This window comes from Cricetulus griseus, chromosome 4 (genome assembly GCF_003668045.3).
Source record: "Cricetulus griseus strain 17A/GY chromosome 4, alternate assembly CriGri-PICRH-1.0, whole genome shotgun sequence".
Taxonomy (NCBI): Eukaryota; Metazoa; Chordata; class Mammalia; order Rodentia; family Cricetidae; genus Cricetulus; species Cricetulus griseus.
Window position 1 is genome coordinate 100,731,816 of NC_048597.1, and position 18,325 is coordinate 100,750,140.

An 18,325-nucleotide genomic window follows, 5' to 3' on the forward strand; every position below is an offset into this window, starting at 1 on the left:
TGCAGTTCATTTAATAATGTTTGTGTGTGTGTGACCACAGTGAGCTGTTTCCTCCCAACACTGTCTCCAGGCCTGTGAGGAAGGCACTGTATTAGGACCAGTTGGGGGCAGGGACTTTCTAGGCCCATATGGTGTATGCAGTCCTAAGGTGTGGTGGGGCACATGGATGTATGGGGAGTGATGTTTGCTGTGGTAAAACTCTGCCCTGTTCACTGAACCCCACAGTCTGTGAGCTTGTCACTCCAGAGAGACCCAAGAACCTCAGAGAAGAGCTGGGGTGTTAAAATGAATAAAATCTCCTTTACGGGTCTTGTCAGCATCTACAACAAGCCTGACCCCCACATCTATGCCAGCTTCATCAGGGAGAGCACATCCCTGGGGCTGGAGGGTGAGTTTTACACCAGCTTCACAGAGCTCCAGAGAAACTTCCTGAAGGATCATCCACCCAGGCTGAAGAGTCTCATCTATCTGGTCAAGCACTGGTCCCAACTGGAATGGTGTCTGGTCCAGTCACTGTGGGCCTTCTGAACAGGGAGAGGATACAGCCAGAAAAACAAAGGAGCATACTAGTTTGTTTCCTATTGACATGGCCAAACTGTCTTATTAGGTTGCAGGTCCCAGCCACAGTCAGTCACTGAGGGAAGTCAAAGCAGTAACTGAAGCAGAGACCATGCAGGAATTCTGCTCACTGGCTTGCTTTCCATGGCACACACTGCTTTCTTAATTATGTAACCTCTAGTCACCTGGTCAGTCATGGCACTAGCCACATCAATCACTAATCAGGAACAGCCCCTCAAAGACGACCTTAAGCCAGTCTGATGGAGGCTTGTCTTGATTAATGGTGTCTCCTGCTAGATGCCTCTCTCTGGTGTACTGCCGACAAAACCTAAGCTTAACAAATAACACACTTTCAAGTTGATACTCTAGCACACCATATTAAACCATAACCTTTCCTTTCTTACTTATCCCTAAGATCTCATGTCAATATCACTATTCAAAAGGCAAATATTCCCAACGCCCTGCATTTGGGTGTCCTCCATGGGAATGTGTGATCCCTGTGGGTCATTTGTGATTTGTCATCTGAATTCTCACTGTATAATCCTGTAGCCTATAGAAGCTACTTAGCTTTTTCTCAAAGATCGGGCCACAATGGGTATGAGCAGTGAGGCTCAGGCAGTGTCAGGTCTAGAGTCTGAATGAATGAGTGAAGGAATGAATGAGACAGTCTTTAAGAGAGCATAGGAGTAATCAGGCCACCCTGTGCTCCGGCCTGGGCCCTTACCCTGGAAGTCATTTGACATCTTGATGCTTCAGTGTCCCCACAGTGTGGCTGGTTAAAGCAACATCTGAACCATCCCTCAGAAGACCAGCAGATGACCTTTTGAGATGTCCCACCCCCTCACCCTGGCAATACTTATCACCTTTAGTCTCTGTGACCCTGGGACTCCCCAATCCCAAACGCCAGTGTCCAGTGACCCCAGGACACACCACACAGCCGCTGTGAACTCAGGGGATGAGTGAAGGCTATGGGCCACCTGCTTGTCAAGAGCTCTGGCTGTTGTGTGGCACAGATCCATGTGGACCTATATCCCCAGGAGAGTTTTGCTTCTCCCTTGGCTTTGTGGGGTATCCTGAACTGATAGGCAGGGCTGTCTTTTCCTCCTCCTCCCTATTTCCTCACCTTCCAGCATCTCAGGGCATTGTTAAGATTATCATTTCATGGCCATGCTTTTGCCTCAGTGTGATTTCTGACTACCTGGGCGGCACGGGAACCATAGGAACAAGGAGCTCTAGGTCAGCTGAGGATTCCTGAATTCTTACCCAGGGACACAGAACAGGCTGCCCACAGAGCAGCACTTCAGAACCAGGAGTGTACCACCACCATCCAACTGGGCAGTGACTTCTGCTAGACTCAGAGCTTTCTAGAGGCCAGGGTAGGCATGAGGCTCAGCTGGCAGAGTGCTCACCCAGGGCTTAACAGACTGTCAAATTCTAGCTTCCACACACAATCATATCACACTTGTGCTCTCTCTCTCTCTCTCTCTCTCTCTCTCTCTCTCTCTCTCTCTCTCTGCTCTCTCACACACACACACACACACACACACACACACACACACAGAGGCACTGGCATGTATGTACATGGAGACATACACAAACACACTTGTATGTATGTACATTCAAACAAGATTCTAGAACTGGGTGGAAGTTTTGACCAGTCCATTCATTTATCAGACAGATGAGGAAACCATGACCCACAAATTTGCTGACAAGAAGGGCTTGGACCACCCAGCTGGATGTTTAGCACACTGGAAGACCATCTCTTGCTTTCCCTGTATTCTGGAACCATGCGGTTATCAGGCTCACATTGAGATTCTTAAAGAAAGCCAGCTGAGTGGGCTCCTCCCTCTTCCTTTGGAAACAGTGGTTATATGTAGCCCAGGCTGGCCTTGAACTCCTGATCCCTGGGCCTCTACCTTTCAAATTCTGGGATTCCAAACATGTACTGGGACACCTGGCTGCTGCTCCTTATTGTTATTTTTAATGTTCTTTCCCAGGAAAAAGGAAACAAGTGCCTATGACCAGTTCTGCCTGCCTCCAACCTGAGGAGGTCCTTACAGGACTCCAGGCCTCAGCCTGACTCCAGCTCTCAGTCCTGAAAACAACTCTTTTAGTTCAATTCAGATTCTCCAAGACTTTGAGGTGCCAGAATAGACAATGAAGGAGGTCTTATAGCTAGGACGGGACAGTGAAAGGGGTCTGACAGCTAGGACAGGACAGTGAAAGACATATTACAGCTAGGTTGTTTGGACACATGCTCATGTTGTTTAAATTAACGTATGAAATTGTGGAAAAGCAGTATGTTGTACACACACCAGAATACATGGTACTGCAAAAGGCAGTGCAAGTCCTTGAATCCCTGACACTAAGGCAGGCTCACCAATGGTGAAGTTCAAGAATAATTTAAGAGTCACAACTTAAGGTTAAAAGAAAAATCACTAATGTTTTTTATTACAGCACAGGGTTTCTCTGTGTGACTCTGGCTGTCCTGGATGTTGGTCTGTAGACCAGGCTGGCCTTGAACTCAGAGATCTGATTGCCTCTGCCTCTCAAGTGTTTGGGTTAAAGGTGTGCACCATGATTCCTGGCCTTGTTTAAGAATGTAACTGCTCCAAAACAAATCAAAACAAAACAAACCCTCTCTCTTCTTCAGTCCTTGGAAGGAAAAGGAAAGAGAAGAGGCACAGGTGATGGCTTTGTGGGACAGTTTCACTTCTTGCTTGTAAAAGCCCTTGTCACCTTTGACTGTTGCAATCTGATGCAGAAAAAGGTGAATGTGTCCCTGTGGTTACAGTAAACAGTGTCACTTTCAAAGCTGAACTCAAGAAACCTACAGAAGCTATGGACAAATGTCTTCATTTCCAGCTAATGTTGACCCTAAAATAAGCAGAAAGTGTCACCCACAATCATGCCAAGCAGACAGCGACTGAAAGGGAATAGGGAGGAAGAGATGCATTATTCTTCCTGCAAATCCAGGGTTCAGTTCTGTACACAGAGCAGGCATTTCCAGGTCAGTGAGTCCATCTCTGCTCCAACTAGAAAGGAATCTACCCTGGGTGACAATGCATTGTCACTGGGTCATATCTTTGTCATCTTCCAGCCACAGCATTCCTGGTGTTCATTCTTTTCTACCATGTAAAGTTATCAACAGTCTTAACCATCTGTGAACCCTACCAATAAGGAGTGACCTGGCAAGACTCACCCCTGGGTGCAGTAGTGGCATGGATATTATGGGCGTCACTGGCTACATTCTGACTGTTTTGAGGCTCATTCTACAAGAGGAAACTTTAACCTGATGCTGTAATCTGGTCAAGAACATATGGCTGGGAACTCACAGGCTCCAGAAATGAACCTACTGAAGTATTGTGACAAATGGACATAGTATCAGGCTGTCTTCTGTATCTCCATGCTGGTGAAATGGTGCAGCTCTATGACCAAAGCAGAGAGGTCTCTCTGTACAGTGATGGTGGTGACTGCAGAGTCACCACTGAAGTAGAGAACAATGTCTGTGCAGTGCTTAGCAACAAATAGGCTGTATTGCAGCCCCTCCTCCCAGGGTTCAGGGACAAAGAAGAAGAGGGGATGGAAAGATTATAAGGTGGGAGGAGACTGGGGAAAATCAGCACCTTCTGGACACTCAAAGTAGCTGTGGTTGTCTGTGCAAGGTCAAGCCAGTTCATGTTCTAGCCTGGATGGGAGAGGCACTCACAAACCCTCTCCCCTAGCTGAGGAGCTGTTGACAGATGGTGGCTGATAGTGCTCAGAGAGGGTCGTGGGGATTCTGTCTCTGGGATGAATCATACTGACCAAAAGCAACTTGGGAAGGAAAGAGTTTGTTTCATTCACACATCCCTGTCACTGTTCATCATCAAAAGCAGTCAGGACAGGAACTCAAACAGGGCAGCGACCTGGAGGCAGGAGCTGATGCAGAGGCCATGGAGGGTGCTGCTTACTGGCTAGCCTACAGTCCACTATTATAGAGGCATTTCCTCAATTGAATTCCTGCCTCTCAGATGACTCTAGCTTGTGTCAAGTTGGCATAAACCCAGCCACACAGAGTCAGTTTTCCTCGGGGGTGTGGTCGATGGCAGGTTGCCCACATTCCAGTGGAGGGCCTCACACCTGTGTGAATTGAGAAGCACTAACTGGACACACTGGATTAGTCACCAAAGTGACATGAAGTTGGGAAGGGAGTTGGGGAGACAGTGAGTTGTGTCTGGGGAGGGGGAGAGTTAATTTGATAAAAACACATTGACTGTATATTATGAAATTTTCAAAAATATTTTACAAATGGTCATGAGGATTCTTAATTTCAGAGTTTTGCCCTCTGAGAGGCATAAGTCACTTCTTGCAGAGCCTGTCAGTTCCTTCCCAGGGGCTCATGAGGACTAGCAGTGTTTCCCCAGCAGCAGCTGGACATGTGATCAAGAGGGTTAAACCTTGTGATCTGGGCATTCACTGGCTCAGACAGTGTGATCACTAGCATTGGCCTCATCTGGATGAGTGACACATAAGACCTCTTTAAAACACACAGAAGGACATATAAGAGGTACAGATGAGCTGGGCATTGTGGCACACTATAATCTCATCATTCAGGGGGATGAAGCAGAACGATTGCTATGAGTTGAAGGCTAGCCTGGCCTATGTGACTATGAGAACCTTTTCAAAAATAAAAGGGGTTAGTGAGATGGCTCAGTGCCTAAGGTGTTGGTTGCTAAGCCTGGTGACCTGAATTTGATCCCTGGGACTCACATGGTGGAAGGAGAGAGAGCCACAACACCTACAAGTTGTCCTTGGACCCCATATGTTCAGACACATGAAATAAATGTAATTGGATATTTTAAAGTATAATTAGCTTGGCCCTCACCCAGATCTACTCAGGACCCTCAGCTTGTCTCTTGTAATCCTATGCAGGCACTTATGTGAGGGGCCTTTAGCAGCTAGTTCCCTCAGAAATGCCTTAGTGTGGGTTTCTATTGCTGTGAAGAGATGCCATGACCATGGCAAGTCTTACAATGGCAAACATTTAATTGGGGTGGCTTGCTTACATTTCAGACGTTCAGTCTATTGTCATATTGGGGAGCATGGCAGCATGAGGGTGGACATGGTGCTGGCTACATTCTCACCAGAGAGTTACAGGAAGTGGACTGGAACTCTGTAGTATGATGAGCATATGAGACCTCAGAGGCCCCCTCCACAGTGACACACTTCCTCCATCAAGGCTACACCTCCTAATAGTGCCACTCCCTATGAACTTATGGGGCCAATACATTCACCTACCACAGTCAGTGTCACTAAGGGGGCCTCTGTTACCAACCAGGCCCTGAAGGCTGAAGACTGTGCTTTTTGTTAAGAGCAGGCTTCTGATATGAATGACACAGTCACAGCTTCCAGAACCTTCCAAAATAAAATCCCTTAAAGCCACCTATAGCTTGTGACCATAACCATGGGCAGAGCCAATGTTCCAGTTATTTCCTCAGTCTTATATTCCTTGCTCTCTGCAGAAATTCCAACAGTGATTCAGTGTGTGTGAGGGGGGGGGGAGAAAGAGAGTGTGCAAGTGCATATGCATGACAAGTGCCTTTTAGAGACAGAGTCTCATCATGTAGCCCAGGCTGGCCTCAAACTCATCATCTTCTGTGTCAGACTCCCAGGAATTGGGATCACAAGTGTGGACCACCTTTCTTGATGAACATCCACTCCTGTTGGGCAGGGAGAGGTTGGCATGGAGACAGATTCCTTCTTTATGGTGATCTGGAGAGTGGCAATTGACTGATAATGCAGGTGGTTACAGCTGGACAGAGTGACAGATCCCTGCAACATCAGTAGTCGGGAAGACAGGGCTGCAGATTCCCAAGTTCAGGTCTATCCTGGCAACATAGTGAGATCCCACATTAAAGAAAGATATGAACCCTTCATCCTTAGTGACAGAAAGACGGGGTCAGGGTTGGAGGGCAGTGAAACTGTTGTGAATGGTGCCTTGGATGATGGCCACATGGGTGTGCAACGTAGAACACAGGCACCAGTGAGACCCATAGGCTGAATTTCAAGGTCGCAATAGCCTGAGCAGACACCTCATTATAAATTCCGGTATGGACCTGCCGGGCACACACCCACCCCAGCAGTGGTGAAAGTAGATGTCAGTCATCTTTAAGATGTTTCTCACTTGCTCTTCATGTTTTAGTGAACTGTGTGGATTGCTGATTACCATCTAGAAGACTATAAAACCATTTTTCTTTCAGTAACAATGAAAGATCAATAAAAACAAAACACCAATAATATAGTTAAAATGCTTCCTGCAGGATGAAGGTTTGAGAATCCAAAAGAAAGGTCCTGTTGAAACACCAGTGTAGCAAGCCCAGAAGCCATAAACGTCAGAGGCAGAGGCCTAATTCACAGAGCCCTGCCCTTTCTAGGAAAGAGAAACTAGCTGTGGATATAAGGTGCAGCTGGCTCCAGAGGCTGTGCAGCAGTCAGAAGATACAGCTGGCCTGAGGATGGAGAACGGACTCAGCAGGACCTCGGCCTGGGACCTGGACAAGTTCATAGAGGTTCACCTCCTTCCCAACACCAGCTTCCGAACTGAGGTCAAGGCAGCCATCAACACCATAAGTGCTTTCCTGAAGGAGAGATGCTTCCAAGGCGCTGCTCACCCTGTGAGGGTCTCCAAGTTGGTGAAGGTGAGGCCCCCTCAGCCTGAGCTGACCTCAGTGGGGAGGGAGAGGACTCTGAGGACCCAGGCTGCAGCCCTGAGTGGGGAGTGAGTTACCTACCTTCTCTGTGGCCCAGTGTTCTCATGTGCATCCCAGCTGGGGCACAGTGTAGAGAACAGAGCAGAGACCCTGTCTGCTGCATCGCTGGACTGATAGAACCTCATTGCCCATGTCCCCATCTGTCAAATGGAACTTCCTGACAATGGTACCTAACTCAGTCACTGTGATGGCTACTGGAATGTCATTTTGTAATGTCAACTCAACACTGTGGGCTGTGCAAGAGTGTTAGTGAGTGTGCTCAGCATTTTATTTAGGGAGGCTCTTCTCAGCATCATTATTTTCTCAAAACTGTTCTCTTTGTAAATTCAACTCTCTTGATTTAAGCTTTTATTCTGTGACTTTTCAGTTTGTCACACAGGCCGTCTTCATGCAAGCATGTGGTATACTATTGGTGTATTCCCTTGACAGTCTGCTAACAATGGGATCATGACAGTAGTTTCATGTGTCTGTGTTAATTTACTCACAGTTACTCTTGCCCATGACCATCCCATCCTTTACCCCTGACACTGACCTCCCGGAAGAGTCTCTCTGATGGCATGTCACCTGTGTGCACCTAGATCTCACATCAGAGAACATGTGCTCTTTAGTCTTTCCCCATTACCCTTCCTTGCTCCTCACATCCTTTAGGTGCCTCCTCTGTCTCCCCGACATAGTCACCCCTCTACCACAGACAGACAGACAGATACTCTTTCTCATTCTCTCTCTCTCATACTCTTTCTGTCTCTGTCTCTGTCTCTGTCTCTGTCTCTCTCTCTCTCTCTCTCAGCCATATTTAGATCTAGACACAGATGTTCATCATTTTGAGTCTGGCTGACCTCCTGTACCAGAAGATCCAGAACAGTCTATTTTCCTACATAGATTCTAATTTCACTTTTCAGGACTGACCCCCATGTGCTAGATTTCTCTATCCAAAAATCTCCCTGGGTGGTGGATTCCTAGGCTGTTGAAGGCCTGGACTGCTGGGTGTGGCTCTGCCTGTTGCCTGTCATTCTCATTCTTGTCTTTCAGGGTGGCTCCTTAGGCAAAGGCTCAACACTGGACCTGGTGGTGTTCCTTAACAATCTCCACAGTTTTGAGGATCAGTTAAAGAGACGAGGAGAGTTCATCCAGGAAATTAAGAAACAGCTGTATGTGTTGCAGCGAGAGAAACTTCTTAGAGTGAAATTTGAGGTCCAGAGTTCATGGTGGCCCAACCCCCAGGCACTCAGCTTCAAACTGAGCTCCTTCCAGCATCAACAGGAGGTGGAGTTTGATGTGCTGCCGGCCTATGATGCCCTGGGTAAGCCAGTCAGAGCCTCAGCTCACCCTTCCATGTGTCTTCAACCTCTCTGCCATTTCTTTCTCTGTGTGTTTGTGGGCGGGTTGTTCACATGTGTGCAGATCTATGCACATGTTTGCAGGTATGGGTGAAGACCAGAGGCCAGTTTTGGATGTGGGTTACTTAGGAATCTGCTTTTGGTGAGAGGCTGACCTGGAATTTGCTGGCCCATCTTCATGGGTGCTGCAGCATGCAGCTGGAGTCGGGTGGAGTTTGTGCTGTGATGGAATTGCACACACAACCTCGGGCAACCTGGAGCCTCAGCATGTGTATCAGGTACAGCACAGGGGTCAGGACAATTGCCTAGTCATGTACCAGGTGTTAGTAAGAGAGGACTTGTGGCTGTAAAATATATTCAGGACTTCACTAAGGCATCTGCCACTCCCTACAAAACAGCCTGGTTTGTTTGTCTGTTTGTGTTGGGATAGGTTGACCTTTGCCCTGGAGCTGGCTGATCCGACTATCTTGACAAATAGTGAGCCTGAGGGATCCCCCTGTCTCCACCTCCCCAGCACTGGAATTTCAGGTGTGGAGACCCTACAGCTTCTTATGTGGGTGCTGGGAATCCACTTTTGAGTCCTTATACTTGTCCATCTATTCCTTTAATGGGGCCATCTCCCCAGCCCTAGGGGCATCCTACTGAACACATGCAGGGAGATGAGCTCTCTTTGTGACTAACAGTGGGACAGAGATGTAGCTAAAAATTAACATCTGTTGCATCTTCAATCACAGAGAATAAAATTCCAAGCCTGTGCTGAGTCTTCCGTGCTTGTGTGTGTGTGTGTGTGTGTGTGTGTGTGTGTGTGTGTGTGTGTTCCAAAATTACAAATTGCCCATCCATTAATTTGGAGACCAGGCCACTTGCCCTGGGCTTAGGAGAGCCATGGGAACAGAGTCTCAGGCAGCAGGGAATGGGAGGCCAGCCTGGGAGCAGGAGCAGACAGCATGCTGTGGGAAGCTGCAAGAGGGTTAGATCCCTGCAGAGTGGAGGGGACCCAGAGGGGGTGACCCAGAAATGAGCTGGGAGGGCGGCTCCCCAGAAGCCTGTGTTGTCATGGACTCCCCAGCCTCAGGCAGCTTTGCAGTGGGGAAGTGGGACCACCACAGAAGGACCACCTTGGAAATGGCAGTGTGGGGGACAGCCCAAGAGGGGACCTCAGTCACATCCCTACCCAAGATGACTTAGCCAATGAGCCCTACTGTTTTCTGGGTTCTGAAGTTGAAAATAAGCACTTGAGACCCTCCTGGGTCACTGAGTGAGTGACTTGGTGTGTCCCCAAACCCATAGTAGGTGATTGTGCCATGTGTCAGTCTCGAATCCTGATGATATAGCCTGCTCTAACCATGGCCACATGTATGCACACAGCTAAGGTACAGCTTGCTGCCTGCCTAGTCTAACTCAAATGTATACATGCATCTACACACAGACACACACTCACATCTATTCCCTAGCCTGCTGCCCACACACACACACACACACACACACACACACACACACACACACACACAATGCTGCTCTCAGGACTAGGCAAACAAAGCCTCATGGTACTAAGTTAGGCACTATGGAAAGTCATCCAGAGGAAACACACAGTGACTGGGGAGACAGCTTAGTGGATAAGGACAATTGCTTGCTGCACAAGCATGAGGACCATAGTTCAAATCCCCAACAACCACTTAAACAAAGAGGACCACACATTGATCTGTCACTTAGGCCCTACATGGCCAGAGACAGGAGAATCTCTGTGGCCAGCTGGTGGCCAACTAGGATTCACATTCACAGAGAGACACTGCCAGGGATAAAGTGACAAACTATAAAGGGGGACACTTTATGTCATCCTCTGGCCTCTTAGCATACATGTATACTTCTTCTCAAACACACACAAACAATATATACACCATACAAACATAGGTCAGAGACTCTGTAAGCATGGGATACATGATGTACAAATGCAGCAGACTGCTCCACAGTAAATCTGACACAAGCAGCAGTGTACACACATGACAAGCCCTGTGCACAAGACACCGGACACCAGAGCATGGTTGGTCATTATTAGATGACCATGCACTCCTCTAGTGTGTGTGACCACAGTGAGCTGTTTCCTCCCAACACTGTCTCCAGGCCTGTGAGGAAGGCACTGTTCTAGGACAGTTGGGGACAGAGACTTTCCATGTCCACATGGTGTATGCTGTATTGGGGTGTGGTGGGGCACATGGATGTATGGGGAGTGATGTTTGCTGTGGTAAAACTCTGCCCTGTTCATTGAACCCCACAGTCTGTGAGTCTGTCACCCCAGATAGACCAAAGAACCCCAGAGAAGAGCTGGGGTATTTGCTGAATGAAGCCTCTTTATAGGTCAACTCAACTACATCAAGCCTCACCCCCAAATCTATGCTGACCTCATCAGGGAGTGCACCTCCCTGGGGAAGGAAAGCGAGTTCTCCACCTCCTTCACGGAGCTCCAGAGAAACTTCTTGAAGAGACATCCACCCAAGCTAAAGAGTCTCATCCGCCTGGTCAAGCACTGGTACCAACTGGTATGGGTTTTTAACATCCCCTGTGGCCCTGTCTGTTCAAGGGGTGGAGAATGGCAGGGGTGATGAAGAGAAGGGAAAATGAGGAGCAAGGTGGGAGGGAAGGAGCAGTGGGAAGAGAAAGAAACAGTTGAGAGGTGAAGGGGAAGTCAAGGGAGGGCGATGTTGTAGGAGGGAGAAGGAGGGAGAGAGAGAACCTGGGAGGAAGGAGGAATTTCCATGCTGGTTATGAATGATTTCTTCTAGTCCAGTTTCCAGTCAACTACTCACTCTTCAGCTGCATCTACTTCAGTGTTCAAGTGTCATTGTCATCTTTGGCTTTCTCTTTCTCCTTCTTTTTTGCATTATTTTGAGACAGGTAGCTACTGATGTCCTGTAACTCACTATGTAGACCAGGCTTGCCTTCAGCTCACATCTGTCTCCTAATGCTGGGATGAAAGGTGTACACCATCACACCCAATTTTATCTATGGATTTCTAGATTTTTTTAAAGCATGCTGTTACGATAAATCTTTCTGCCAAAAGCCGCCTGAGCCCCACCGCCACGTGTGAGCTTTACGCCAGCTGCCTGCCTGAATTAGGGCCCAAATGAATACCCAGAAACTTGTATTAGGTTCAAAGCTGCTTGGTCAATGACTAGGATTCTCATGTTAGCTCAGTCTCAATTGCCATAAACCTATATATTTTATAGACTTATCTTATCGGACACCTTATCGGTGTCCCTCCTTGCCGGTGGATCACTTTGTGCCGCTGGAGCAGGAGCGGAGGTAAAAAGAGAGCCCTTCCTGTTTCTCCTTCGCTTAAATATGAGTCTCCTTGCTATGTCACTTCCTGCCTGGATCAGCACTTCTCTAATACATTTCCCAGAATCCTCTTTGACTCCTACTCCTGCCTAACTTGCCGTTTCATTGGCCAAACAGTATTTTATTTCACAATCAATAAGATGAACATACACAGAAGTACATGCCCCATCAGCATGCACTGCTTATTACTATGGCTTTCATTTTCCTGATGAGTCAAGCTATGGTTTCCTTAAGCATCCATCCGGCAATATTTCTGGAGTTTTTAATATATGTGTGAGATGTATCTGGTGTGGATATATGTGTGCCTGTTCCTGGGAGCACATGCCTATATGTGTGCATGTGTGTGCATGTGTGTACATAAACATGTGGAAACCGGAGAGCAATGTCAGGTCCTCCGTCACTCTCCATCTTTTATATGGAGGCAGGGTCTCACACTTGAACCCACAGTGTGCTGAATCAGCAGCTCTGGACCACCACATAGCCCTGGGGACCCCATTTCCTTCCGCTTAGGGTGTGCTTATGAGTCAGCTTCCCCAGAAGCCTGACATTCTCTTGTGTGCTGGGGATCTGAGTTCTAGTTTTCACCTTGCATAAAGAAGGGGCCACTTTACCCACTGGGCCATCTCCCTAGCCCCTCCCCAGTTATCTCAGAGCCTGTGATGAAACCTTCTATAGTGAGCATCATTGCTCTCCCACCCCACCCTCACTCCCTGGCTGTCACTCAAGTGTCATGATTCTTCTTGTGCCTGCTGATAAATGCTTTGTCTGTTGACCACACAGTCTCTAACTCAGCCACTCAGTCCTTGGCTATAGCACAGGAGCATCCATAGAAAGAATCTACATGAATGGGTATGGCTGTGTGCCAGAAAACTTGCAATGACATCAAGTGGCTGCTAAATTGACCCTGTGAGAAGTGGCCCCCACACAACAGCTGACAGCTCCGTTTTTCTCATTGCCTTTGACTTCTCAGAGTAAGAAGAAGCTGGGGAAGCCTCTGCCCCCACAGTATGCCCTGGAGCTGCTCACCGTCTATGCCTGGGAACATGGGAGTGGATTCCCTGAGTTCAAAATATCTCGGGGCTTCAGGACAGTCTTGGAACTGGTCATGATGCACAGGCAGCTTCGAATCTATTGGACAGTGTATTATGACTTTCAATACCAATATGTCTCCAACTACCTGCACAATCAGCTCCGCAGAGCCAGGTAGTCTGTCCCCTCATGGCTCAGATCCCCACAGGGAGGACCAGGCTGCAGCAGAGTGGAAATGGGGAGGTGGGAGCTCAGTGCAATGGAGCATCTCCTGTCCTGTCACTGTGCTGGGCACTGCCCTGCTGTCACCTGGTTGACATGAAGACCACCAGCCCTAGGAGGCAGGGGTGGGGTCTCCTGTCTGTAGATGAGGAGACCAAGGCTCTGACCTTGTCCAGACCCAAACAGTAGAGGGAGGAGGGTATATGGAGTGGGCACTGAGTCATCCAGTAATAACAGAAGTCATAATGGCTGTAAGGCACAGAAGACCAGTGCTAGACAATGCAGTAAAATTGTCACCTGAGGTTAGGACATATCTTGATCCTGTGTTGTCTTCAGCAGAGAGGCTGAGGGACCTACCCCAGGACACACAGCTACTAAAGGTTAGAGGATTGGACCGCAAGCCTTCCAGGTCATGGGCAAAGATGCCTCCAGGCTCGCTCAATGCTGAAGTGCAGGCACTCAGGACAAACTTTGGATAGGGGTGCTCTGCTGGGCTCCTCCACTGTCCCTCTGCAGTGGTACCTGGGGCTCTGGTCAGCTGGTCACTTTCCTCTCTGAATGTTGTTCTGCAGGCCTGTGATCCTGGATCCAGCTGACCCAACTTGGAATGTGGCTGGTGGGAACCCAGTGGGATGGCAGTGGCTGGCAGGAGAGGCTATGGCCTGGCTGCAATACCCATGCTTTAAAAACGTAGATGGTTCCCCAGTGCGCTCCTGGGATGTGCCGGTGAGACCTTGTCATCATCCTGTCCCCTTGCACACAGCTTTGGTCACTCCATCTATTTCAAGAATATTCAAACAAAAATGTGATCTTTCCAAAGGATTGTAAGTTGTCCTGCCATACTGCTTGCTTTACAGTCATTGTTACCTCAGATTGTCACATCACCCCTGCAGAGGCCCTGTCACTCAGTGTCCTAAAGAATGGCAGTCTCTGCCCTGAGTGTCTGCTTTGCGTTCAGGCTCCATCCTGTGTTCTTTATCATACAGGAGCTCACTGGATGCTCACACATGCTCATCCTGTGTTCTCTATCATACAGTGACTCACTGGATCTTCACACATGATCATTCTGTGTTCTTTATCATACAGCAACTTACTGGATCCACATCCATGCTAGTCCTGTGTTCCTATTATACAGTAACTCACTGGATGCACATGCATGCTTGTCCTGTGTTCTTATCACATAGTAACTTGCTAGACCCTCAGTAGGGCTCTACAAGTTGTACAAGTTGTCTCTCTCTGATGAAACAAGAGGCTCAGACTGGGAATATGGCTCAGTCAATAAAACTCTTGCCAAAAAAGTAGGGAAAAGGAGTCTGATTTCATCTCCAGAACCATGTAAATAAGCCACACAAGGAGATGTGCACTTGACATTACAGTTTTGGGAAGCAGGGATGGCAGGACCCTGGCATCCCTGGTGAGGGAGCATAACCTAGTTTCACAAACTTGTATAACTAATACAACTCAATATGCCAAAATGGACAGCACTTGAGGTGAATCGCATTTTCTGTTGATTGCACACACACAAACACAAACATATATACACATGTAAATATACATATACATGGACACAGACACACGCACATACACATAAACAAACACAGAAGTCAGTACAATAAGAAAGCTGATGCCACCAGCTCAGGGGCACTCAGCTAAGGAGAGTTGGGGCTGGGATTCCTGTGGGCTCTAAGGCCAGTGGTCAGGTCCACAAGGGAACCCATTTTCCTGTCTCATCGTCATGTGGTCAATGGGACTGAGGGGGAGGGCTGTGCAAAGAGGCCCAGAGGGAGCTGCACTTGGATTTTTTTCCTCTCCTGGGACATGGGACTTTCTGATGTTAGAGAACAGATGATGTCATCTGTGGATTCAGGATGGCACTTAGTTTGGGTACAGGGATGAGGGAAGCAAACCTCAGAAGCTCAGGAAGGAAGAGAAAAGGGACACAGGAGGGAGGCAGCTGTGGCTGCTCAGCCCTGTCTTCCATTGGACAGATCTGTTATTAAATGAGGAGACCTCAATAGGGCTATATACACTTTCAACCTGCTAAGCCTCCCCCAAATGTCCTAATGGCCATTTCCCCAAATGGTGATGTGCCATCCTTCTTCTGAGGGGCTCCAGCAACCAGTCATGGGGCCCACCCTCGGAGCTCATTTGCATCCCCTTCCAAGTAGAAATGGGGGCTCCTGATATGATTGTGTGTTTTCTGTTACAGATGGAAGTTCCTGTGCCAGACCAACAGGTTAGCTCTTTTTCTTTGTTTTTGTTTTGATGTGAGCTTCAGCTGTCTAGATCAGGCTAGCTTGGAGCTTGCCATCCTCTTGCCTTAGTGCTGGGATGACTACAGTGTAGGCCTGATGTGACCTGTCTTCCCTCCATCCCTAGGAGGATTGGACTTGCATCCTTCTGTGAGAACAGCAACACCTGCCCAGAGGATCCAGAATCAGGGGATGTGCAGACCAGATAGGGCAGGATGCTGCCCAAGGGAGCAGGTGTCCCTGTGCAAGGCCATACACTCTGAAGTACCTCTTACAGAAGGTACTCTGCCCAAGGCCCCAGTGAGTGAGTGTCCAACCTGGGGTCAGACTCCAGGCTTTTGACCCCTGCCCCTACACCCTTCCATTCTGCCCCATCACAGTCAGCCTGCTTCACCTTCCTTATCCTCTGACAGTGTTCTCAGGGGACAAGAGATTCAGAAGGGGAGGGGAGAACTCAAGCTTGACTTCTATGTACCTGTTGGAGGGTTTTGTCCAATGTTTAATCAACAACAATAAACCATAGCAGATGCCTGTGGCCAAGGGTATGTGAGTCTGCAAGAGCCCGAATAAAAGGAAATCAAATATTTCTTGGAGAACACTCACGAATAACAATAAGGTTGAGAGCTGCTCTGGTCTTCCATTCTTCCCTGGGTCAGTGGAAGCTGTGATCAAATCTTCAATTACCACACAAGAGCAAGAGAGACCCCTCCTCTTTCTTGTAAGAAATCATCTCCACACACATAAGCCACACCCTAAGACCAGTCCCAAAAATTATTAGTGGAATGAATTCCCACAATATATGCCATGAGTGTGAGAGATGAAACACAGAGGTATAGAGGTGTGTGTGTGTGTGTGTGTGTGTGTGTGTGTGTGTGTGTGTGTGTTTTCATGGTTCAACTACATGTATTTACTAAGCACTTATTAGATGCCCCACACAGATGACTGAGCATTAACTTGTATGTCTTAATTATCTTTAACAGTGTACAACTAGTTAATAGCATTTATAAGATTAGGATACTGTAGTTTTATTCTTGTTAAGTTTGAGACTAAAACAATTGAATTAAAGCATTAAAATAAAACTTTAAACCAGACAAAACACATAACTTTAATATAGTCACAAATACAAAGAAATTAGACATATATCTTTAAGTTAGTTTCTGTTAGCTTGAATGGACATTAGGAATTTAGGCCTTATTTATCCACCCTATGTTGTTACTTATTTAAAATTTTCTAGAAGCCTGGTGTTGCCAGAGACATAAGCCCTCAGACATACATCTCTAAGTTAGCTTGTGTTAACCTGAGCATACCTTTATAACCTTAGGAATTTATCATCATAGAAAAATCCACCCTAATTCAAAATATCCTGGGAGACCTGTGGTTACCTTCATAGTCTAAAAGGAGATACAGTAATAACTGAAGGCTTTATACCAAGTGTCACTTGGATGAAGATGGTGGTGAGGATCCATGGCAGGTACTCTTTATCCCTAGTAAAGATGGCTGCCAGGCGCATGGTCCTTTTCATCCTGATGAAGCATCGGCTAAGATAGAGGCAGCCACATGGCTGCCATTTGCAAACATCAATTTTATGCCATATGTTGTAGTACACGCAACCTCATGCAACCTTCTCCTTCTCCTTCTCCTTCTTTTTGTTTGTTTGTTTGTTTGTTTGTTTGAGTCAGGGATTTTGTGTGGCTTTGGAGGCTGTCCTGAAACTAGCACTTGTATACCAGGCTGGTCTCGAACTCACAGAGAGCCATCTGCCTCTGCCTCCTGAGTGCTGGGATTAAAGGCATGCACCACCAACCTCTGCTTCCCATGCTTTTAAATAAGAGTCAAACCAAGTATATAGTATACTGTAGCAAATCAAAATTAGATGTGTACAATTTCATGATCAGCCTTTTGTTATAAGTTTTAAGCTAAACTGTGGTGATATCTTGCTTGTACAAATAAAGCCTGTCTGAGGATCAGAGAATGGAGCTTACAACTAGCTAACCATGGAGGCTTGGAGGTCTGTACAGACAGACAGGAAGTGAGATAGCTGGGCAGAAACAGGATAGAAGCAGGGAGAAACAGGAAATCTCTCTCTTGTGTGCTGACATGCTAAGGAGGTAAAGTGTGCTGTGGCTTGCTCCTTCTCTCTGATCTCTCAGCATTTCCCTCTCTATCTGACTCTGAATTTTTATTATCTAGACCAATTAAGAACTATTTACACTAAATGCTTTTTTGACCATCCCCAAGCATTTGGAATCTTGAGATACAGAGTTTACATAGAGCATGTGCTAATTTAATACACAAGTCAGTTAAAACATCCAATAACTGAGAACTATCCAATACAAACTGACTATCCAATACAAGTTAACTCTTTATAACTGTACAATCCACAGTGGGTATAATGTGGAATTTGTGTATAAAATATATGTTCCTTCTCCTTTTAAAGAGCCATGAACAAAAGCATTGAAGGGCAATCTCTATAGAATTTTTAGATGTAACTTTAGGCAATACCCATGGAGTATTTTTTTTAATCTTCAAAAGTTTTTTGGTAGTGACTATTATAGAACTGGAGTATCATGCTAGTATGATCTGTGAATTATCTGTGTCGACAAATATTCAACATGGCATTTTATTTAGTGGAACAATACTTTCTGTAGGCTCTTTGTTAGTAAGGAATTATTTCTGAGCTACTGCTTTAGCAGCAACATCATTTAATAAGATAACAACCTGGTCCACTTTAGGTGCCACACATTTCCTAAAAATTCAGCCTGGAGCAGGGCCTACCCCCTAGCAGTGACAAACAGATCAGAGCATACCCAATGATATGCGCCAAGATTTTAGATCTTGC

At 47.0% G+C, this 18,325-nt stretch overlaps 1 protein-coding gene across 2 annotated transcripts; it reads left to right on the forward strand.

The window, feature by feature from the left end:
- Positions 1–7,049: 7,049 nt before the first annotated feature.
- On the forward strand, positions 7,050–14,067 carry LOC100768468 (2'-5'-oligoadenylate synthase 1A). Of its 2 annotated transcripts, XM_035443282.1 has the most exons (6): positions 7,050–7,238; positions 8,340–8,610; positions 10,683–10,688; positions 11,003–11,184; positions 12,954–13,186; positions 13,807–14,067. In XM_035443282.1, the coding sequence occupies exons 1-6, from the start codon at positions 7,056–7,058 to the stop codon at positions 14,060–14,062; spliced, it is 1,131 nt and encodes a 376-aa protein (XP_035299173.1). In that variant the 5' UTR covers positions 7,050–7,055; the 3' UTR covers positions 14,063–14,067. The 2 variants fall into 2 exon arrangements, with proteins under 2 accessions (XP_035299173.1, XP_027269920.1); XM_027414119.2 differs by lacking the exon at positions 10,683–10,688.
- The last annotated feature ends 4,258 nt before the right edge of the window (positions 14,068–18,325 follow it).